Source organism: Oryzias latipes, chromosome 14 (assembly GCF_053564925.1).
Source record: "Oryzias latipes strain Hd-rR chromosome 14, Olatipes_Hd-rR_3.1".
NCBI classification, from domain to species: Eukaryota; Metazoa; Chordata; class Actinopteri; order Beloniformes; family Adrianichthyidae; genus Oryzias; species Oryzias latipes.
The window spans coordinates 16,818,164-16,842,193 of record NC_136250.1 but is presented as its reverse complement, the minus strand read 5'-3'; the positions used below and the strand labels follow the sequence as shown (position 1 = coordinate 16,842,193).

General features: G+C 38.2%; 1 protein-coding gene across 2 annotated transcripts; it reads left to right on the top strand.

The window, feature by feature from the left end:
• Nucleotides 1–1,584: 1,584 nt before the first annotated feature.
• On the top strand, nucleotides 1,585–23,696 carry pld2 (phospholipase D2). 2 transcript variants are annotated; one of them, XM_004076473.5, is made up of 24 exons: nucleotides 1,585–1,975; nucleotides 7,410–7,565; nucleotides 7,641–7,768; nucleotides 8,438–8,580; nucleotides 8,707–8,800; nucleotides 9,448–9,513; nucleotides 9,606–9,664; nucleotides 9,757–10,002; nucleotides 10,103–10,246; nucleotides 10,405–10,488; nucleotides 10,660–10,738; nucleotides 10,974–11,084; nucleotides 12,090–12,290; nucleotides 12,383–12,530; nucleotides 12,603–12,721; nucleotides 13,274–13,387; nucleotides 15,226–15,330; nucleotides 15,574–15,659; nucleotides 15,899–16,012; nucleotides 16,687–16,733; nucleotides 16,924–17,058; nucleotides 19,820–19,973; nucleotides 21,281–21,398; nucleotides 21,484–23,696. In XM_004076473.5, the coding sequence occupies exons 2-24, from the start codon at nucleotides 7,433–7,435 to the stop codon at nucleotides 21,706–21,708; spliced, it is 2,853 nt and encodes a 950-aa protein (XP_004076521.1). In that variant the 5' UTR covers nucleotides 1,585–1,975; nucleotides 7,410–7,432; the 3' UTR covers nucleotides 21,709–23,696. The 2 variants fall into 2 exon arrangements, with proteins under 2 accessions (XP_004076521.1, XP_020564587.1); XM_020708928.3 differs by lacking the exon at nucleotides 1,585–1,975 and adding an exon at nucleotides 7,034–7,177.
• The last annotated feature ends 334 nt before the right edge of the window (nucleotides 23,697–24,030 follow it).

Here is a 24,030-nt window from a genome sequence, read left to right as displayed (position 1 = left end):
TAGGAGCTAAATACATCCAATAAACTTCTAACCAAAACTAGCTTAACTTGTTAAGTTAGCAGAAAATGTCCACACCAATAAACAACATATTTTGTCCTAATATAAAACATGAAAAATGGGCTCACCGCTCTCATGGACGCACACACGAGCTAATTAAACTGAACTGATCTGGAAACTTCGCCATTTACTCCTCTGTTCACCTCTGCTTACAAATTATGATTTATTAACTCAAAAAACGGCCGCGCCCTCTAGTGGCGAACTTCAGAACAACGCCTTTAAGCCACTCTTCATAACAGGAATACTGTTAACATTGTTGAAGTTTCGCTTTAATTTTACATCGAGGGTTTACTATAATAACATGAAATGCAAATGAACTCTATGGACATTTTTTTGCAATGGGATACATTTTCTTTTTTCGCATAGAACAGAAATAAATCTAAAAACATTTTACCCAAATTACTGTGAATATCATATTAAATGACCAGGAATAAAAAAAAGAAAAACTCTGTATGTAGAAAAAACTTTCGTCGACATTAAACCTGAGTTCATATGAAATGTTATATATTGTTCAGGGTTAAATATTCACTAAACCATTTCAAGCATGTGAACAGTAAAATAACACAAATAGTATTCTTAATTAAAAGTGGTTTTGATCACAGAAACAAATGAATATATTCTTCTCATTTGTTAATACCCTTTCAAGCAGCCACAGGTTGTTGCCACTGGTTTACGATCGCTTATAATGTAATTTAGCCAATCACAATCGAGAAAACATACTCACAGGTTCTGAGAGAGTGCTGGGGACAGAACACATTGGGCCGGGCTTTGGACAACCCTGTCTGAAAGGCTCAGGTGCCGTGTGACAAAGAACTACAAACTGTAGTTCTTCAAGAAAGCTATCTAGAATAATATTCAACCACATTGTAAAGGATATTTTGGAAGCTTTATTTGTACGTTTGTATGTAATTATATCCTCTTGGCAGGACATATCCTAAACATGGCGATCATCGGTTAGAATTATTTTTTTTCTATGGGCAATGGCAGTGTTTCCCAACCCTGGTCACTGGGCCATGGTAATCCAGAATTCTTGCACTCAACTAGAAACATTTGAGTTTCGACTTGAATTTCTTTACCATAACTCCTCCAGGCAATATCATTTTGTCTTCCTTTGATGGTTTTGTTGTGTGTGTGTGTGGGTGTGTGCGCGCGTGCGTGTGTGCGTGTGTGTGTGCGTGCGTGTGTGTGTGTGTGTGAACTGCAGCACACACTGGTTTTAACCCTGTTTGACCTGTTGAAAGATGTTTGTTGATTAAACTTAGATTTTTTAACGAGTTTTTATTTTATTTTGGCAATGCTACCTTTACTTTTTTTGAACCATTTTGTTGTTTTATGTCGGTTCAAGCATATTTCCTGATCGAAATGGTCATATATAGATAACATATAGATTTCTTTTTGTCGTAAATTTAAAAATGGATAATAAAGAGAAGACATTTTACGATTGTGTCACTTTTATTTCGTTGTTGTTCGGTTTCTATTGTCTCCACAATAATATTTTCAGAAGGGTTTGCGCCATGTTTGGTATCCACATCTGAAGATGGTTCACTTGCCTGCTCAAGTTGTGATTTGTGGCGTGATCGTTTTTTATTTTTGCCTCATGACAAGAACGAGCTGCACAGTCACGTCCTGACCTAAACCGCAGCGGGGTTTTTTTGTTTTGTTTTTGGGGCAGATGAGCTGACCGCACACCGGACGTCTCCCATATGACCAAACTCTTTTCCTCATAGTTCCCCTCCTTGTCGGACCGTCCCATCACAAGGCGAGGGGGGGGAGGGGCTTAACACAACATCACCCGTGACCCGAATGGAATATAGATGACTTCTCTCTGGAACAGTTTTGGGAATGCTGACATTTCAGCCCAGAAATAACGTTTTTCTGCTGTCCTGCATGCGGAGCAGCGGTGCTAGCTGAAGTCGGAGTGAGTATATCTCTTTGACGCGAAAAAATGAATCGCTTTTTCAAACGACGGCAGCAGAACTGACGTACCCAGTTATGTCGGAAGGGGGAAAAGTTGCATTAGCCTAGGGTTTGTCTGTTATTATACGTTTAGCGTCATTTAACAGTATCTCTTTGGGGACTGGGACAGAGACAGAGAGCAGGGAGGAGACGAGACAACCTCGCCTTCTGTAACATTTTGCTCTTTTCAAGTTGCTTATTAGTAGCGAAACAGACTGATGCTAAAGAGAAAAATGTCGACCTCCCTAAATTCTTCCCTTAAAGCGTTCCAACGTTTTTGAGAGGCGACATTTTGGTGTCACTTTTTTTTGCAGATACCGAAAGAACTATGACATAGTGATAGTTGGCATATAATCTCTTGACTCAGCAGTTTAAAAAAAGAATAAAGGTACAAACTTGCCTTTACTTGCAACTTGGGTGTTTGCATTTCACCTAACCACACCCAAGACATGCTATCTTCATGGCAAAAAATGTCAAGAACAAAAAAAGCTAGCTTGCTGGGAACTGTGTTAGTTAACTGCAGCCGGTTCATTGTGTCTCAGAAAAGATCAGATACTTTTAGCATTTGCCCATGAGTGTCCTAGTCTCACAGCTTCAGTAGTTTTCCTTCCCTTTTCAAATCAGAATGACATCTGGGGAAAACTAAGGTGGCCTTTTGGACACATAGACACACATACACATTGTGTAGGAACCTATTGCGATAAGTGGTAACCCGCTGGTTTCACCCACGCGGTACTCTCGCACGCGCGCGCACAGATATTCAGTCAAAAGTTATCATTGTTTACAAAAGAAAGGTACAATATCCGTGTTTTCTCTGACTTATGTTTTTGAAAAATCTGAATTTGATCTCTTATGTTGTCAAAAGTATTGTTAAATAGGGTTTATTATGATGACCTATGGCTTTCAGCATCAATCGTACCAATTTGCTTACAACAATAAACATTTCCATTAGAAAATACTGGGCTAGACCAAAAGTAGATTTTAAAGAAGTGAATCCGGGTTGACATTTAGACCCACACACCTTTTGATTTTCCTGATAATTTCTAATAGATTTTTGTGAATACTTTTTGTTTGTTTGTTTGTTTGCACACAATTTTAACATAGTTTAAACAAAGGGAACTTATCTCACTTGTGTCATGTTTATAAGTGGATTTTTAAGGGTTTGTTTACACTTATTTCACTTAAAAAAAAACCTGCCTCAATTTATTAAATACATTTGTCAAATTTCTTTCAAAGCAAGTTCCTATGTTTTTATTTGGCAAAAAAAAAAACATATTTTCTTTCTGTTTTTCAAATAAGAAGTTGTATTATTTTCATAGCTTCGAGAAAACACTTTTTGATCATTGGTTTTAGAATGGAAATTTGACAAATAACTTGATATTTATTAAATGATGGTGATAGAATTGTGAATTAGTCCTGTGACAGATTGCCGACCTGTCCAGGGTGCACCCTGCCCGCGACAGGCTCCAAACAACCCCATGACCCCGAAAGGCACACAGCACAATAAGAAAATGGATGGATGTATTTGTGAATTAACATCAAAGTGATACAGTAATACAGTAGCCAATGATTTCAAGTAATAAAAAGATCAAACATTAGATTTTTTTTTCTTCCTTTAAAGATCTCATCTTGCAAAAACGTGTCGTATAGAGTTATGATTAAATAAAGGCCACGCAACTTTTTAAATGACTCGCATAATGATCAGCCTTTTAAAAAGCATAAATGTTTTGGCCAAACACCAACGACATTCTCACTTTTATCTATTTTTGACAGAAACAGGTTTCTTTGGCTCGATTTGCTAATTGTATAAAACACAAATACCTGTAGAAACTTTATAGCCCAATCTTAAATTCTAAAAAAAACAAAAAACAGTTGTCCTAAAGTTAGCAATTGCCCTTTAAATGTAAATACTTTGTTTCTGCATTCTTGCTTTTTAGACAGAAAGTTAGCCTAACCTGTTCTCCCTGAAACATTCTCCAATTGGAAAAAAACAAACAAACACATATGTATTTATTCACACCCACTATTTGTTGACCTAAATTTAGTTGTTTAACATTATTTGGTGAATAGTGGAATAGTAGGCAGTGTTTCCTTGGGCGAGCCACTAAGCTGGCTGATGGCATTATACTGATGATTATGTGTATCCCCTACATTAAAACAGGCTCTTTGCATGTTGATTCTCTTGTAAAAAGCATGAAAAAGGCTCCAAATATAAATAACATGACTGTGAAATGGTTTTAATTGCATAAATGGCAGAACTTTGATTCATCAAAAAATGATGTCATTACAACAAGATATAATTTATAATACATGTTGTGCATTTTGCACAACATGTATTATATGTATATGTATTATTCCCACCGTCCAAAAACATGCTTCATAGGTTGATTGGCAACTCTAAATTGTCCCTAGGTGTGAGTGTGAGAGCAAATGGATGTGTGATTGAGGATATTCTACCCTGCGACAGACTGGCGACCAGTCCAGGGCATCCCTTGCCTACGCCCATGTGGCCGGGATAGGCTCCGGCAACCATGTGACCCCGAAAGGGAATAAACGGTAAAGAAGATGAATGAATGAATGTTGTGCATTTTAGAAGATGTAGGATTTTGTCTGTGCGTCATTTAACAGTATCTCTTTGGGGACTGGGACAGAGTCAGAAACAGAGAGCAGGGAGGAGACGAGACAACCTTGCCTTCTGTAACATTATTCTTATTAGCAAAACAGACTGGTGCAAAGAGAAAAATGTTGCCTCTCTAAATTCTTCCCTTAAAATGTTCTAACGTTTTGAAGAGGCGACATTTTGGTGTCACTTTTGCAGATACCGAAAGAACTAATGACGTTACTTGTTGGCATATTTTGACTCAGCAGTTAAAAAAAAGGATATTATAAAGGTATTTACAAACTTGCTTTTATTTGCAATTTAGATCAGGTATTTGCATTTCAGCTGTAACCACACCCAAGACATGCTATGTTTATGGTAAAAAATGTCAAGAGAAAAAAAAAAGCTAGCTTGCTGGGAGCTCTGTAACTGTAGCCGGTTCATTGTCTCAAAAAAGATCCGGTACTTTTAGCAACATTTGCCCATGAGTGTCCTTGTCCCACAGCTTCAGTTGTAGATGTTTTCAGTAGAAATGGTTTTACCGGATTAATGGCAGAAATTGGATTAATCTAAAAAAGGATGTCATTGCAACAATGTATAATTTTTAATACTTGTGTATTTTAGAAAATTTAAGAAAATTTAATGGTTCAAGGAACCAGCCACAGCTGCAAATCAAGTACAGACCCTTTCCAAAAAATAGAATATCATGGAAAATTGTATTCAGTTCCACAATTACAATGATTACAATGAAATTCTTATTATCTTTTGCTCATACTGCAGCAAAAAGATCGCAGACAATCACCTCCGGCCACATCACCAACATGGTCGACGTGCAGCTGACTTTTGACATCCTGGTGGGTCGCACTGTAGCGATGCGCACAATGGGGCAGGAAAAGTCTGCGTTTATTGTTGTAAGAGGCAGCGCCAGGCGATTTACGCCACAGTTTGTGAATGGATGGTAGAAGCTTGGGGTAACGTGTCTGCTTGCACTGCTTTCAAAGTGTAGAAAAGTCATTCAGGAGGAGCCGCACGACAACGAGATGGACTTTGACGATGACGAAAGGGAACCTGGCGTTTTTGATGGAAATTTAGCCCGGCTGCTCATTTCAGATACAGAATATGAGGACTTTGATGGATTTTTGGATTCTGAGTGATGATTGATAAAATAAAAGATAAATCACAACCAGATTAGCTTTGCTCCTGCCGCCTTTTTTAGAACACACACTAGTGTTGTCAAATGAGTGTGTGTGTGTGTGCTGAAGCCGGTGTGTCTGCACTAGGGCGTGTGCTGGAAGGAGGGGGGCATAGCACTCGGCGTGAGTGAGTGTGTGAGCGCGCATTCAGTTTGTGTTACTCAGTTACGGTGAACAGTAATAAAAAAGAAGGTTTCTTTAAAAAGAACAGAGACTGGTTCATTTATTAACCCACTCTGGCGGTTCTAAGGGCCTGAACGGGGAAGTGAACCCTGAAGGCGCCCAGCAGGGGATCTTCCCTGCGTCTTCGGACCACGGTCAGAAACTTCATTGCAGGAAAGTTTCAACACTAGCATGCATGTTTTACCGGTATTTTTAACGTGCCCGCGCCCTAACACCCGGTGCGCCTTTTGCATGTGTCAAATACTGAAAAATCCCCCATAACTGAGACTGCGCCCTATAACCCAGTGCGCCTTGTGGTCGTGAAAATACGGTAACCAATGAACCCATGAAATATGTTTTTGGATGGTGGGAGGAAGCTGAAGTCTCCGGAGAAAACCCACGCATGCACAGGGTTCTGTTTCAGGTCCCCCAGCTGGGACTTGAACCGGAGGTCTTTTTGCTGTGAGGCAAGAGTGCTAACCACTGCCCCACCGTGCATGGATTATGCATATATTTAGTGAAAATGAATCAAATTACAAAAAATTACATTTGTTGACAAAAACCGAAAACGGCATTTTGCAAACATCCAATACCAACAGTCACCTAGAGGCAAACGGTTAAAAATAAGTTAGTTTTTCATCAAAAACATAGCCACCTACAGCGAGTGCTCGAGTCAAGAGCTTTGGCTAAACAAATGCTTGCAAATCTCAGTGAGCTGAGGCAAACATGTATAGGAGAAAAAACAGAATTCCTCTACAACGATGGAGCAGACTGATAAAATCAGACACAAAACAACTAATCACTGAACCATGAAGGCTTTTAGATTTTTGGAATGCACCTAAACTTTTGTTCTCATTCCTACAAAATAACAACAAGATGGTATGGATTGTTTTGATGCATAAATCTATGTTGCTTAAAAAGACTGAACTTCAATTTTTCTTACTTCTGCAGATGTTTTTTCAAAATACATTACAATGTAGTTGTATTCAGGTGTTTTTCTTTTTTTTTATCTTTATCTCCTGTCTTCTGACACAAACACTCCCCTTTCCCCTTGCCTCGTTTCCAGGGAAACAGCCATTCAAAGAAGCCTTCCCACACCATACAAAAGGCGTCCTCCACACCCTGTTGTCTGCTTACACACTGTTTTTACTTCCCATGTGTGATCATGTTGAGCACTTGATCATCAGGTTGAATGATCTCAATGGTTATGGTATACAAAACCTCTGTTTTCAACCTTTTGATTGTTTTTGGTTCCTTTATATTTCCGTTTTTACCAAATTGTGTGCAGTTGTTATGTGCTATTTTGATTTTCTGATTTATTAATTTTTTCGCTTAATATACTAAACCAGTTACTATGCAGTCAGGTTTTTATTTGATGGAATGATTTGTTTTTGCTGCTAACATTGCTGCAAATAAGTGAGCTTTTCTGTTTGGTTTTGCAGTTGTCATCTGGAGCTAAAGTGCAATGGCCAGTTCAGAAGATGTGATTGAGCCACTGGCTGTGAGCACAAGAGCACAAACCCTGGACCGACGGCGCTTTTCTCATGACCTCCACATAATCAACCAAGACGAGTTAGATGGCCTCATGTCAAGGAAGGGTGAGGCAAAGTTCAACAACTTTACTTCAACATGTTAGTGCTTGAACAAAAATGTTTCAATCCTCAACATTGCAGAGGGTCATCACTTCCTGGTGGTTCATTATCTTCCTGAAATAAAAGAAGCAGGCAAACCTTACCTCATACCAGGTGTTCCTATCACATGCAGAGTGGACAACACAGAGAGACACACCACCCGTTCCAAGGTACACCATTTACAGGGTGATTCTCTTAAGTAAACCTGAGCTGTTCCTATCTGTATTTTTATGCAAATGTGGTATTAAAAGGCATACGATAAATTGTGTTTACTTTTTAATACAGTAGAAGTTTTTCATTAAAACAGAAAGTGTGGCTTCAATTCCTAAAATACAGCCAGACAAAAATAACAACAGCTGGTTGGAATGTTAAACTATTCAAACTTTGTCTTTATAATTCATCCTTTCTATGTTGGGTCAGTAAGTAAAACTTTATCCCAATTTTTTGTTGTTGAAGATTTTCAGTTCTAAAGTTAAGAACTGATGCTTTAAGTGGTTTTTGGCGATGTGGATGAGCTGTGGTTCAATGAAAAATGAAAGAACAAAAACCCCAAAAATTCTAGGCGGGTGAGCGTACCGTAAATGAAGTGTGATGTCATTTTTCTGTTTGAATACATTGCCTTAATTAAAGGCCATAGATTTCAAGGAAATCATAACAACCATCTACTCTATGAGTACCAGCACAAAATGAGTGACAGGCAAAATGTACAGGTAATCCCACATTTTGAGTTTTGGTTACCCCAAACTAAGCCAGTGACTCAATAAATACTTCTGTTAAAATGGTCATTTTTGTGAAAAAGAATTTCTGTTATGAATAATGTGCATTTCAATTCCCTGCAGGTCAGGGTGAGTACCCTCTACACAGTGGAGGTGAAACACGGTCCATTCCTCTGGACAGTGAAGAGGAAGTACAAGCACTTTCAGGAGCTGCATCTTGACATTTACAAGCATAAGATGTTGCACCAGTGGAATCCTCTGGGAAGGTTGGTACACTATTCTGTTCATCTCACTCATGCAAATCACTTTCCACAAATCCGGGCTGCTTTGCATTTTCAATGGCCATCCTTAAAAGTACTTGTATATTTTTAATATTCATATTTCCCTCAAAGGTTTTCAAAGGAACGGCAGCGGCTGAGGTTGATGACAGAAGTAATGCCAAATCTTCATGGGAGTGAGCGAGCCAGAAGAACCTCCAGCAAAATGGTAGCAGGATTTGAAGATTTTTTACAATCTTTTTTTTTATCACCAAGACAAGAGAAAGTTATGCTTTTTTTGTTTTGTCTTTACCTATTATTCTTTTTTGGTAGCATTTTATTATACCTAATTTCAAGGAACTGATGTAATGTAAAACAGAGTTTTGATTTGACCCCGTCACCTTTAGGTTCCTCTCATGCTACAAACACACAAAATAAATGATGTAATTTGTGTATTTCCTAGTTTCCTTTAAGCCCAAATTATGTTTCATTCCATGCAGTTCATTCTGCTGTTTTTCCTCTGATGTGACTATTAGTCATCAACATGTGACCTAATAGTTGTGAACAAGGTCTAATAATAAATAAATGAATGGATAAAAATCCGATGTTGCTATTGAATTGGGGTTTGATAGTCATTTTATTAACAAAATAATGAAACACAATGATGTTGTGTTTTGTTGCACAACTGACTGATTTCTGTAACAGTCACTAGGAATTTTACAAGTGTGATTAGATATCATTTCATCTCATACAAATCTGTGTTGGTATGCTTTCTATTGTTGGTTGCTGTTTTAGACCTATGCTTGTTATTTTCACTCGTTTTCCCTTAAAAAGTCACAACCAATTTGACAATGTTGTTTTGCTTCTCTGACACAGAAATTCCTCGAGGAGTACCTGAATAACCTTCTTGAGATTGAATTCTGTAGAAATGACCACAGCATGGTAACTGCGTACCCCACCTTAATCTGTTTGAATGAAGTACTAGTGGAACATTGTGTGTTGTGTGTTTGAATTGTCTTTTTGTCCCTTGACAGATGGAGTTCCTCTCTATCAGTGCTCTCTCCTTTGTAGCTGATCTGGGGCCCAAGGGCTTGTAAGCGAAACATTTCAGCCAGAGTGGCTGACCAAGATGACTGACTTGATCGCGTCGGTTCATCCGGCTCATTTGTGGTTTTTCTTTTTTAGGGAGGGGCCTATTTACAAGAGGTCAGGTGGTCACCGCATTCAGGGTCTGAACTGCTTTGGCCATCATCAGTTCTGTCTCCGCTGGTCTCAGCGCTGGCTGGTGGTGAAAGACTCTTTCCTCATGTATATGAGCCGGGATAATTGCAGAATCAACTTTGTGCTGCTGTTTGACCCAGAGTTCTGTGTGAAAGTTGGCCATGCCAACACAGACATCAGAGATGGCGTCTGCTTTGAGAACTTTACTCGGTTAGATCAATCTGCTTTTTAGTTCAAACTTAATGGGCTATGATTGTATGCAAAGTGGGCTATCTTATTTTTAACATATGTTTTCTTCATTTTTCATTAGGAGTTTAGTTATTAAATGCAACAACTTCAGGCAAAGTCTTTGGTGGAGCCATCAGATAAACCAGATAAAAGATGAGTGCGACTTTTGCAAAGTGCAAGACTATGGGGGATTTTTTCCCCCACGGGAAAACACTCTCACCAAGTGGTCAGTAATGCAGTTCTACTAATATTTATTGTACAGTGCAAGATGTTTAAATCTTAACACTTATGTTTTATTCATTCAGTCTATTTTAACTTACTACATTTTATGATTTGACCACATATGAGCATTTTTGCACTACCTTCACTTTAAATTCTTTTTAGGTATGTGAATGGAAGAGACTACTTTGCAGACCTAGCTGATGCTCTTGAACAAGCCAAGGAGGAGATTTTCATTACTGATTGGTGGTAAGAGTTGGAGAGATCAGTTTTATAAAGCAGATCTTCCTTGAATAAGAAGGATTTTCTGAGTCCTTACCAATGTATCTAACACAAAGATCTATTTTTTTATGTTAAATATTATGGTTTGACTGAACAATAATATAATTCAGATTCAGATTTTTTTGTCTTCTGGTTAAGGCTCAGCCCAGAAGTTTTTCTGAAGAGACCAGCAACTGACAACTACTGGAGGCTGGATGAGCTGCTTAAACGAAAAGCAGTAGGCATTCTTTTCATGCTTGGTTTTTCTTTGTAGCCCTTACCATCCAAAATCATGAATTTCTTAGACTTTGTTGGACATAAGTAAAAATGCAGTAATTTAGTGACTATGAAGCTATCTTACTTTCTAGGGAATGCCATTTTAGGTTTTAAACTAGTGATTGACCTTTAGGCAATTTCCCTGATTTTTCATTATCTTACGTGGTAAAGTTTCCATTAAAACCTTTTCTGTGCAGGAACAGGGGGTGAAAGTGTGCATCCTGCTGTACAAAGAGGTTGAGGTGGCTCTTGGCATCAGCAGTGACTACAGCAAGAGAACATTGATGGATTTGAACACAAACATCAAGGTCTATTCTCTTTTTGGACAGCTTTGTTGACTTAGCCACAAGTGGCAAGAAAGTATTTTAGTCACATGTTTTCTAAGTTGTCCCACTTAAAAAGATGAGATAGCTCTTTAATGCTTTTTATAGGAACACTTCAATTATGTGAGACGGAATGTAAAAAATAGTGTAATATAATTATGTAGATAAGTATAAATAAGTATATGCTAAGTAACAAAATACTTTGTGACCCTGGTTGTCGATGACAGAGGTCAAACGTTTCCTGTAGTTCTTGACCAGGTTGGAGACTCTGTAGCTGCTATTTTGGTCCATTCTTTCATGCAGATCTCAAAGACTGATGTTTTGGGGCTGCTGTTAAGGAACACGGACTCTTAACCCTCTCAAAGATTTTTTATTAGATTGAGGTTCAGAGTCTGGCTAGTTCATTCTAGAACCATTGTAGAATGCTTTTTATGTAGCAGTTTCTTCGTTGCCTGGGCGACGTGTTTGGAATTATTGTCATGCTCGAGGATCCTGCTACGTTTCATCTTCACTGATGGAAGAAGCTTTTATCTCAAACTCTCACCAAACATGATCTTGTTCATCCTTCCTTTAATATTAAGGTTGCAGGCTTACTGGATAGGTGTCTTGTGTACAGATAACCAGTCCAAACAGGTATTATTGATACAGGTAATATGTGGGGATAGAAGAGCTTCTTAAAGATGAAGAAACAGGTCAGTGATGGACAGAATTTGTAATCATTTGTAGTTGGTAAGTATTCATTATCTGAACCATTTTACAATTAAATTCTTTAAAATTATACAAAAATGTGATTTCCTGGATTATATTCACATTCAGACTGACACAGTTGAAGTGTATCTATGATGAACATTATAGCCCTCTGTCATCTTTTTTAGTAAAACGACTTGCAGAATTAGTAACTGATAAATACTTTTTTGCTCCCCTGCATTAAAACGGTCAAAGATTTTAAACTAACATTAATTTGTGCTTTTTGCCCCTGTGGTCTATTAGGTAATGCGGCATCCTGACCATTTATCGTCTGTTGTCCTCTTTTGGGCCCACCATGAAAAAACAGTTGCCATTGATCAAACTGTGGCCTTTGTAGGGGGGATTGATCTAGCATTTGGGAGGTGGGATGACAGTCAGTATCGACTAACTGACCTTTGTTTGGCAAACGGTGAGAATGAGGAGCAACCAGGTGCAGAGGTACAAGTAAGTGTTCTCTTCAGCTTGTAGTTTGTCACAGATCGATTACTGTAGAGTGTCACACCCCGCAGAATCTGATGGGAGACTCTGTTCAATAGGACACTGGTGCAGCTCAGGATCCCCTTTTGGAAAACTCCACAAACCAGGAACCACTTGATCTGTCTAGAAACACTAAACTTTGGCTTGGCAAAGACTACAACAACTTTGTCAAGAAAGACTGGGTCCAGCTGGACAAGCCCTTTGAAGGTACATAAGCTTAGTCCCTGTGAATGTGAGATTTAAACTTAGAGGACTAAAGGACTGCTTCATTTTTATCAGACAATGTTGATCGCTCTGAGGTTCCCCGCATGCCGTGGCGCGATCTGTCTGCATCCATTCACGGAAAAGCTGCCAGGGATGTCGCCCGCCACTTCATCCAGCGCTGGAACTTCACCAAGGTCAGACAGGACAGAGAGCATTTTAACGAATATTTGCCTAATGTACATACAGAGTAATAATAGAGGAAAAAAGTACACACATTTTCTTTGTTCTTTATATTCCCTTTGTGTGGAAAAATACTATAATGTTTTAAGAATTGGGGGGATTTGGCCTTTAAGTATATGTTAGTGGAAGAAAATCGGTGTAAAAAATGATGGAATAAATTAAAAGTTACCAATTGAAAAAGGTGTGTGGTATAGGAGGAGGCACAAGGTTCTGCTCAAAAGATTCAAATGATCACATTTTAGTATTTGGAAAATGAAAAGATTTGTACATACAATGATGGTGTGTGGAGATGTTTTGAAAAGGTTTGTTATTTTTATAAAAAAAACATTCTAGAACAAATAGAAGCTGAAGTGAAACTATTCTTCCTTTGGTGGTTGTTACCTGAAACCAACTGGAATATGAACCCCATTCTACACCGACCAGTTTAAAGAAAAAGCTTTTAGCAGGAATTGCGAAAGATCCAACACATACACAAATTTAAATCTGCTCATTTATCTTTTCTTTAGATCTTCAAAATCAAGTACAAAGATGACTACTACCCATACCTGCTTCCCAAGTCTCACTCTGTCGAAGACCCGCTTTCATACGTTGTACCAGGATCCAAGAAGGCAAAAGTCCAGGTATGGAAAGCATGCACAGAAGAAGCAGGCAACTCCTGTAAAAAAAAAAGTCTGCAAAAAATGACAGACATGATCAACAAATTGCTTAATCCAATTATTTTAAATCACAACATGCATCTGGCTTGACAGTTAATTAGCGTTTAGAGAAAGATGATTTATGTTAAAATTAAAAATTTTCATTGTTTATGGCTCATATAAAATATTTCAGGTCCTGTAGTTTATGAGGCTGTAGGCTCCATTTTTAATTGAGGGAGAATAGATTGGGTCTAAAGGAAATCAAAGTAAAAACTGCAAAGATTCTGGTTGCAAAAACATTTGAAGTGTCTGTTAATCTAGTATATTTTTGGTGTCAGTCTTCAATCAACAGGTTAACTTTGCATAAATAAAGTTCTCTTCATTTGTTTTGTAAGTTCACAGTTTAGCACTTGTTTGGGGATCATATTTCAGAAAAAACTATTTCACTCAAACAATATACTATTTTAAGTGATAATAATGTCAAATTGTTAGAATTCTGTGTTTGGTCTTTTAGTTGCATTCAGATCATGTTTACCTGCATGAGAAAGTGATTATATTCTCCAGTTGATCTTTAAAGAGTGTTTTCTTTTTGATTACTACATGATCAATATTAATTATAGGAAAAATAAGGCCTTATGTTCTTAAATCAAGTCAAACGTTTAAATATGTCTTTTTTCCTTATATTTTGAGTTTATTTGCTGCAGGTGGTTGAAGAAAAGTAAACTGTACAGAAAATAAGAGCTTCCACCATTTCTGCCTTTGTTCAGAATAGCCAGAGAAAACAACTGCACTTCATTCTGTCTGCAACAGGCTTTCAGAAGGCTTCTTATTATTAGTCTGCACAGCATGCCAAGTCAGTTTCAGTTTAATGTTAAATTTTAGATAAATGAACTGCATAGAGTTTCAGAACTTCAAGGAGACTGAATTGAATCCCAACACAATAATTCAAAGATAAATTCAAACTCAACTTCATGTGTGTTAGTTAAAAAAGTTCCCAGAATTCTCATCCGTGTTAAAGACCCACCTCATTAAAATTATGCTATTGGTGTTTTAAGCATATTCTTGGGGCCTTTTTCTTAGGACTGAGGAAGAAAATTAAACATAGAGTTGCAATTCTGAGGACTTCTTTATTCAAATAGTGGTGAATTAGGAGCAGAAGAAAAAAGCTTGTTTGAAAAAGACGTAGCAGTGACGTAGAAACCACAGTCAGCGGGCCACAAGCTCCCTGCTTCGCTCCATTCTGATGCATCCCCTTGGAGATAACTAGATCCATTTACGTCTGTGTTTTCCTTAAAACATCTGGCTAAAAACTCTACAGCTGGATAGCTCCAATTTTGCTCAATATTTTTGTTGCACCGTTATTATTAGGTTGGGGCTGTGAGGAGCTGTAAGCTAGCGGGAGAGCTCATAAACAGAGATGATGGGAAGTAGGAGTAGGCTTACTCAGAGGCAGCGATCCTGCCCACAACACAGAGGGGGAATTTCTAATGAACTACTACTGCTGCTCTACAGAAACTTTGTCCAAGCAAACCACCCAGGTTTTTGATTTTGGCTAAAAATGGCATCATCATAATTAAAAGACCACCGGAAAACTATTTACAAAAGATCAAGAGATGATCGGAGGGGACTTTAAATTTGCCACTGTATTCAGTACTGAACCCAAAACTTCAAACAGATTGTTGAATCATTTTTTTAAGAAGGTTGTTTTAACTCTAAAACACATAAATAAACGGTCCTGTTGTCTGATTTTTATGCTAAAATTCTGTTAAAGTGCGAAATCGACGCAAGTCCGTGTCCTAAGCTTCCATGCACAATTTCCTCAGGTGCTGCGCTCTGCTGATCGTTGGTCAACCGGAACATGTGAGAATTCCATCCTCAACGCCTATATCCAAACAATTGAGAAAAGCCAGCACTACATCTACATCGAGGTAATGAGACAACTCCCCTGGTATTAGTTGAAAAACGGCCTGAGAATGATGTAGATGACCGCAAACTACCAGCTGGCTTTAAGAACCCATTGAAAAACAGTTTTGCTGTTCATTCATGTTTACTCCATAAGAATCTTTGACCTAATTAGGAGGTTTCCTGAGCTTGAATAGCTCTTTTCTTTGCCAGCTTCCTCCTCTGGCCTTCAGTTCATACTGAGCCGCCATCTGCCTTTTCTCCTTCAGAACCAGTTCTTCATCAGCTGTGCCGGCGAAAATGTGTACAATGGCATCGGTGACGCAATTGTAAATCGAATCTTGCGGGCTCACAGGTGAGACTCACTTTACGCTATTTTCATTTTTTATTAGTTTGTTGTTTCCCAACTATGAAAGTTAAAGTTATCAAGCAGCAAACAAAAATGTTTGAGCTGAAGGTGGATTTCAATGGGATTGTGATGGGGTGTTGACTTACTGTTAGAAAGCTGAAACACTTTGAGTCAACAAACTCATGACATAGACTTTTGGAAATTAAAATACAATAAAATACTTCCACTCTCTTGTGATTCCGCAGAGAGCAAAAGAAGTACAGGGTGTTTGTGGTTATTCCTCTGCTTCCTGGATTTGAGGGAGATCTCACTGCAAACACTGGAAATGCCATCCAAGCCATTTTGCATTTCACTTTCAGGTGAGTGCCTTTTATGTCCCTTATCACTTTCCTTTAGGTGTGCACAACAGAGAGGATTTTACAGCCACAGACTATTGCAGCTCTGGAAATCCCATTAGTCATACATGAGTGCTGCAGATTGACATTTTTTCAGTTTCTTTGCCCAAATTTGTGTTTATGACAGAGTCTGTGTTACTAAGGTTGCCCGATTCTATGCTGAGTAGGTGGGATTAATGTCTTCTTCTGTGTAATCTTTCAGTCATTACTAAAGACCATTGCTAAACTACAGTTAAAGTGGTTAATGAACTGGATTATAACTGCCAACAGGGTTGCATAGGTTTATAAAATTTGCACAAAAATATATATATTTTTTCTTTTTTCCCCTCAAGTAAATCGGTGCTTTGTTTATAGGAACTGTCTTAAATACATTATGGCTTATGATATAAAATATTTAATATTTCTATTTTGACAAATTTGATGTTTGCATATTTGTTTGCATAAATGCACATTAAAATGTTTCCTACATTTAAGTGAACACTAAAGACGCCATTCCACCACATATTTGGTGAAAGTTAGGATTATTTTAGATTTAGTTTCTGAAGTTGTCCATGCAAAGTTTTTTACTAGCACAGGTTTAGTTTTGTCATAATGTGCTGTCACATTGTTGTGTAAACAGCTTTGTTTTCATCTTCAAGGACAATTTGCCGCGGAGAGCAATCCATTCTGCAAAGACTGCGTGATGGTGAGCTTTCTCTTAATTGTCTGCTTTATTTTGATTTGTAGCGCCCCTTCTTTTGACTCACTCCCCCTGCCCCACTGCTACTCCTTTACATTAAATCAAGTAGATCAAAGTACCAATTTACCCGACTTCTACTGTTCCTGGGTGAGATTCCATTACAAACATTTTTTAATCTTGATTCTGTTCCCCCTAGTAAAGGACCAGTGGACTGAGTACATCACCTTCTGCGGCCTCAGAACGCACTCCCAGCTCTCCCAGAAGCTTGTCACAGAGCTCATCTATGTTCACAGCAAGACACTCATTGCTGATGACCGCTGTTACATCATCGGTGAGTCACCTCTGAGGCTCTGGCCAAAAAAACCTTCCACTAATCAAAGAGCTCATCAATACCTGAGCTGTGATAAGCAACACTTGATGCAGAACCATTCCAGCCTTGCAGAATTTAAAACGTCTTCTGTTGTTATAAATTACATGTCATAAATGACAGTTTGGACATATAAATTTGCATTTAGTGGGTCATATTTAGGGTTTCCCACTCTGAGCTGTTTTAGCAGACTGTGATAAATCTGTCATAGTTTTATATGGGTGATCTAGATTTAAAAAAAAAAAACCTTTTTCACTTTGACCTGCTATTTCAAGAGAGATTACTTTTAGGGATGGGTCAGAAATTGAATACAAGCTAAAAACAATTCGATTTTTAAATGCTAGTATTGTTTTTTGGGTTTTGACAGTGTAGGATTGGACCTCTGCTTTAAGTGAATTGTGTTCTGTTTGTTTCATTCAGTTGATAATACTAAGCTTATAGTCATCAGTTGAAAAGTGGATTTTATTTGGACTTAGGAAGAGTCTGTACATCCACTGGATGAGCTGAACTGTCCTGAAGTCGTGTTTACAAGGATAGAAAGTAGGGAGAATATGTACCAATCTTTCACAGAGAAAAGAAACTGAGCAGAAAGCCAAAGCCGTCAGCTTACCGTTCGATCTACATTACAAAGCTCACAGTGGTCGTGACCTCTGATGAGATCGCAAATACAAGGGACACAGGATGTTTAGGTTTATCAAGGGGGATTTAGTGAAGAGCTCAGTTATCCAGGTGGAGCTTATCACAGACATTCCTTTGCTTCATCAAACAAGCAAACAGAGCCAGATCGGCTGGGTTGGTCATGTGCAGTCTAAACACCCCATACTGGAAGGATTTTAAGCTTATCGCACTGGAAAGTGGTGCACGATAAAGAGCCAGGACTTTTGAGAGACAGACGTTTGTCTTAAATTGGTCACAAACCTTCAAGAAAAGAGCTGTCACATGTGGAAAAGACTGTGGTGGGGTCACCTAAATCGACAAATAGACCTCTTCCTGGACATTGGAGTGCAAATTTAAGGCATGGCATGCCAGTGTCTGAGCAGGTCTGTGCTACTTAAATGTTGATATCCAAATGTAGGGAGGAGAAGGTACCTTTCTATGACACATTTATGAGTTACATTTGTCTGAATCATGTTTATTAAACTATAAAACCGGATCAAAGAATCTGAATTTTAATGGTTAAAGTGGTTTAGCTTTATAGTCTTTTAAATTAATTACTGAAACCTTAAATTAGTAGATTCTTGTTTCTACTTCATGTGATGGAGGACAGTGTTTTCAACCTTTTTTGAGCCAAGGCACACTTTAACCTTGACAAAAATCCCGCAGCACATCAGCATCCAAAAATTTAAAAAGTAGAAACTCATAGTCTGCATTGATCCACAGCCTCTCCACAATCTCACATGCATTTTTGTGGTGATTGTGGCAGAAAAAGCTGGAAGTTGCAGCTGTTTTTTCTAAAGGTTGTAATAAAAGTTAAGTTAGTTTTCAGTTATAATTTTCAACTAAATTTTGACATTTTACCCTGGCAGTGGTTTTTTCTCTCCAGTTTATTAACATGCAATTTTATGTAACCTCAAAAAACCAAATATGTTCTTTCTAAATAATGATTAATTTATTTTTTATATTTATTTCAATGTTAGTGCAAAGGCAACTATAATTTTTGAATAATATGATCCCAATATCTTTGATTTTTTTTACCATAAAAAAGCTAACATTATATTTGTTTTCTGTAGCTTCACAAAAAGTGAACATGTTGAGGTTTTCTTAGTTTTTCTTTTGTCTTCATCAAAGAGGAAGTCTTTGAAAACAAAAAGTTTTTTTTTTCTTTTTAGATGATTAAATTGTTTAAACTTAGTTTATTTGTGTCTGTTGGCCACTTCACCTTAATCCTGTTTCTTAAATGTTGATATTACTTCTTCTTAGGTTTAACATATAAAATAATCCAAGCATTATTAGAAAAGTGTTTCAGTTAGAAAGATGACTTGGACCAAACTCTGGGATGTTTGGCTGTTAACAAACACAAACCTTGAAGCAGAACTAAACTGTTGACCTCTGATTTCATCAACAAAACTGCCGCCAAGGGCAGACACTCTTCTCTGAGCTTCATTGTTTTGTTCACTTGTTCCACGGTCTGACACCGGATTCTGTGGAAAGCTACACCGCTAAAGACGAGCTTTAGCTGGTATTTTTGTTGGAACTGAGAGACTTTACGAGCTGAATCGGAACATGGAAATGAAGACTTTAACCACCTCTGATTGGTCAGACTGATGACGTATGATTAAGCCTCCAAGAACGATTGGTGGAGACAGTTAAAGGGGCGGGACTTTGCCGAAAACAGAGCTAAAGCTGCGGTTCCGTCATTCTTATCAAAGTGTCTTTAATAAAATCAAATAAAAACAAAGAAAAATGTATTTTATTCTCTTTCATATTCCTAACTACTCAGTGTTTTATCAGGGCCTATTTGGATGAACACATAGCTGATAACCTGGAGATGGTAAATGTTTTTAGATCAGTGAAAATGGGTAATTTCCCAAGGTACACCTGACCACATCTCACAGCACATCTGACCATCTCCCACGGCACACTAGTGTGCCGCGGCACACTGGTTGAAAAACACTGATGTAGGAAATTATATTAACTCTACATTTCTTTTTTACAGTAGTTTAACCTGGTAGAAGCTACACTGAAAGACTGGTTCTAAAGCTTATACTCTTGTCCTGCATTGCAGGCTCTGCCAACATCAATGACCGCAGCATGCTGGGCACCAGAGATAGTGAGGTGGCCGTGCTTGTGGAGGATGAGGAGAAGGTACCATCCATCATGGGAGGAGAGCCGTATCAGGCAGGCCGGCTCACACTTGCTCTGCGCAAAGAGTGTTTCAGGTTAGAAGAGAAGCTTGAGCTGTTATTCACCATAAACATCCTTTTTTTACAAAAAAATGTATAAAGTAGCTGTCTGTGTATTAATTGTTAACTTAGGGTGTATTCAGACTGGACACATTTGCTTTGCTTAAAGGGAACCAGAGTTGGTTTCCCCTGATAATCTGGAACAAATTTTCAGTCTGAATGCATTCAAGCGGACCCTGATCCGGGACCAGGAACAGCTCTTGGACCCATCTTTTTAGGTGGTTTTGGTTTGTGTCCAATCGGACTAATAATCATAATGGATTGGATTTATCTGCACTTTTCCAGACGCTCAAAGCGCTTACAATGTGGCCATTATTCATTCACTCTTCATTCATACTTGGTGATGGTAGAGGTGTGACTGCAAGTTCGCTCCTACGGTCCCTCTGACCAATACCGGGACCAACACCATCCATGCATATTCATGCATTAAGGGTCTTGCCCAAGGGCCCTCACTGGGTGGTGTTAACTGCTCACCAATTCAATTGCTTGCTTGTTCAATCCTACTAAGCTCCAGTTCACTCAGTTTTTTCTCAGTCTGAATAGGCTCTGTTCTTGGAGCTTGGAGTTGAACAACTGAACCAAACGGCCACCGTAGCTGGGCATTACAGGAAGTAAACTAAGTAAGAAGGAAGCAACCATGTGCAATGGACAAATGTGGGGCAATGATGAGACAGCAACTCACTGAAATTTGGTCAGGTTAATGCAAGCTCCTTAAAACAACTTTCGATGTGATGCACATTGCTTCTCACACTGTTTTCTTGACAAGCTATATGTCATGGACAATTATCAACGTACCTCCTTAGCCGTTGTCTCTTCAGTGACCGTTCTGCAGCATGCTTCCACTGTACCAAAGTAGCAAGTAAAAAAGTGTTGTTCATGACGTTGATACAGACGTTCAAAATTGCTCAGTGAAATCTATAAATTTGAATCGGTGAACTACCCTGACGAGGATTGTAAAGCTTTAGACTTCCATTATTCTTTCTCTTGTTGCTTTGCCCCGCCCTTGTAATCCTTGGCCAATGACTGAAGAGATCATTAGTCACAAAGTTTTGTTTACAAGCTTTGATTCAAATTAGAAATGGATGGTTGGCGGAGGCCTGTAAACAGACCAAATGCAAGGTTCAGAACTTAATCCCGACCAGATTAAGTGGACTCGGTCCAGAACCACTGACTTTGCAGTCTGAATACTTCCTTAAATCTTACTGGCACAACGGAAAGCTTGAATCATTTCATCCTTTAAAGACAGTGTTTTGTAGACTCTGTTATTTTATCTTTTGCAACAGTGTTCTTGTTGGTGCAACTTCAGATCCCAGCATCAATATAGATGACCCAATCAGTGATGATTTCTTCCATATGGTATGGAATGAAACGGCTAAACTGAATTCTAGCATTTACGACAAGGTAAGAAGCTAAAATTATAAGACCACATACTCTTATTTGGTAGTTTTCTTACCTGCGTTTCAATTGGGTGCTGGTGTCTCTACAGGTCTTCAGATGTCTGCCCTGCGACTCTGTCCGTAACAAGCGGGAGCTGAAGGAGCACTCCAGCCAGGAACGCCTTTGTGACACCAATTATGAGCAAGCAGCGGAAGAGCTGAAGGCAATCCGAGGGATAGTGGTTCATTTTCCCCTGAATTTCCTGTGTGAAGAAAACCTGCTGCCTCCTCTTAACACCAAGGAAGGCATGGCTCCTGTGGAGATGTGGACATAGCCACAGTTTTCCAAAGATCATATCTGCAGGATAGCTCACATGTTTGGACTAGCATCTATCACACTAGATCGAATAGTTACATTATCAGCACTTATGTAAATGTTAAATTATGTTAACCTTAAATATATTTTATGAACACGGCACTACACAGACAAACTAATGACTGTTTGTAGATGAATCCTTGCTTTTCTTCCTAATTATGAAGGTAGTGTGTGCTTTGTTACAGTGCCACCTGAACACTGAGGCCAGAGCTAATGCCGTTTGTGCCTTTCTCAGAAAAGGAATGCAGTCGGAAATTCAACCTCTTTCTCGATCGAGGAACACTGTGTACATTTATTGATGCTGGGTTTTTGGGTGGGTGGGTGGCTCTGTCTCTTTCTCTCCCTCACACTCTCACTCTCTCCCTCCGAGGCTTCACCTCTCACTGCAGTGCCAGAAAATCTGTCAGAACATTTGTGGTTGTTATGGTGACGGATATAAAGAGATGAGTGGAATGTAGCTGAAATAAAGACTGGATAGGGCAGAAAAGAGGGAGAAGGCCGATAGCTTGCTAAATGTGGACGCTGCACCAGAAAAGGGAAAGTAATCTGTTCACAGAACTGAAAATCCTTCAGGAATCATTTCATGTTTTTTTTTCTTTCTTCTTGTATTGAGGGGAACAAAATAAGGTGCACTGCATTTCCATCTGTTAATTGCTGCATTTCTTCGTGTCACCATGACAACTGGGAGAACTGTCATTTCTTCTGGTTGTGGCAGCACTTTTGCATGACAGTGTTTGTTAAAATGCTGCTTAAATAGTTAAAGTGGGAAATTTTTAACTGTAAGCAAGAAAGATGAGATATTTTTCTAATGAAAACTGAAGGTAAATTTGTTTGAGATTGAACAGATCCAGTAGGAAACAGAAGATTCCCTTTTTGTATAATCTGTTATTTTCACAATATTATTATGAGCAACAAAGATGAATTTTTAAGTATAAAAGTTTGGACATTTATACATGTTAGCAAATGTCAGATTTTAACGGTCTCCAAATAATAATCTGTGAGTCTTTGCTTTTATTTTTGTTTACATGAAAGAGCAAGATGTGAGGCTGTCAAACATTACATCACTGTGTGTATTCCATTAGCAGTGCAATGAGTCCTTCATGTACAATCTTCAGGTGAAACAGGCTTCAGGATGAGCCACTATATACCCAGAAAATGTACTGATGTGATGTGTCCATGGGAAATCAAGTTCGGCTGCACAGACGGGTTGTATAAGCTTTTCACAGGTCTCCGCAGGTCAACATCACCATGCTGGTAGTTGCAGCGCAAACAGGTCCATAAATAGGACTGATAACAGATCCCTCATGTGAACACTCCCTCACTCAACAAGGAGCCACTTTCACAGAAAAGCCTGTCACTGTGTTTCCGACTGTTCTTTGCTTCTTTAAAAAAAAAGTCTAAAAAGCACTTTGGGTCCTGGAACACTGGAACATTTGGTTCAATGTGCTCTTTATTGTAGTTGTAGCATTTTTTAAATTTAACCAATAAGTGACTTACACTGAGTAAGTATGAGTAATACTTTCTTTAAACCAATACTTTACATTTAATGCGCAAAACAGTTTTGTAACATATTGATGCTTTTTAAATACTTACCTGAATCAAGAATACTCTTAATACACTTGACCTTTAAACTTGTTCAATAAACTTTTTATATTTGGCTGATCTTAACTGGATTTGTGTAGTTGTAATTTTTGTTAAACAATTCTGAAGTACCTATCCAAAACACAAAAATAGGACCAAATCTGACCAATCCAAGTGAACTGTAGATGAAGGAAAAAAACTAATTCCAAGATGTACAATGTAAGCTTTTCTGCATACTGTTTAACATGGTCTTTTTTATTTTTTACATCAAAGCTGTATTACACTGACATATGTAAATGTTTCCTTTTTAATGAATTAGAAACATACTTTTGAGGATGCAAAGTTTAATAAAGCTTACTGCACCAAGTGCTCTGTTGAATTCTTAATTCAATAATTTTGGAAATTATGATTTGATTTGGTTAACTTCATGCAGTATCAATTACTAATTAATATAAAACATAAAATAACATTTTCTTTCAAATACCTAAATACAAAGTATTTTATGCAGTAGGGAGGGGGGATATTTTGAAATGATTATGCTTTTCAATAATTAAGGTCCAAACTAATATTTTCATAACGACTTTTGCTCTATCATGCGGTATAGCAAATACAGAACAGATACATTGAACGTGTTGATACTTCTTGGGTTAATAATGACAAATGTTATAATGGGCAAGCTTGTAAGTGCATGCAAATAGTC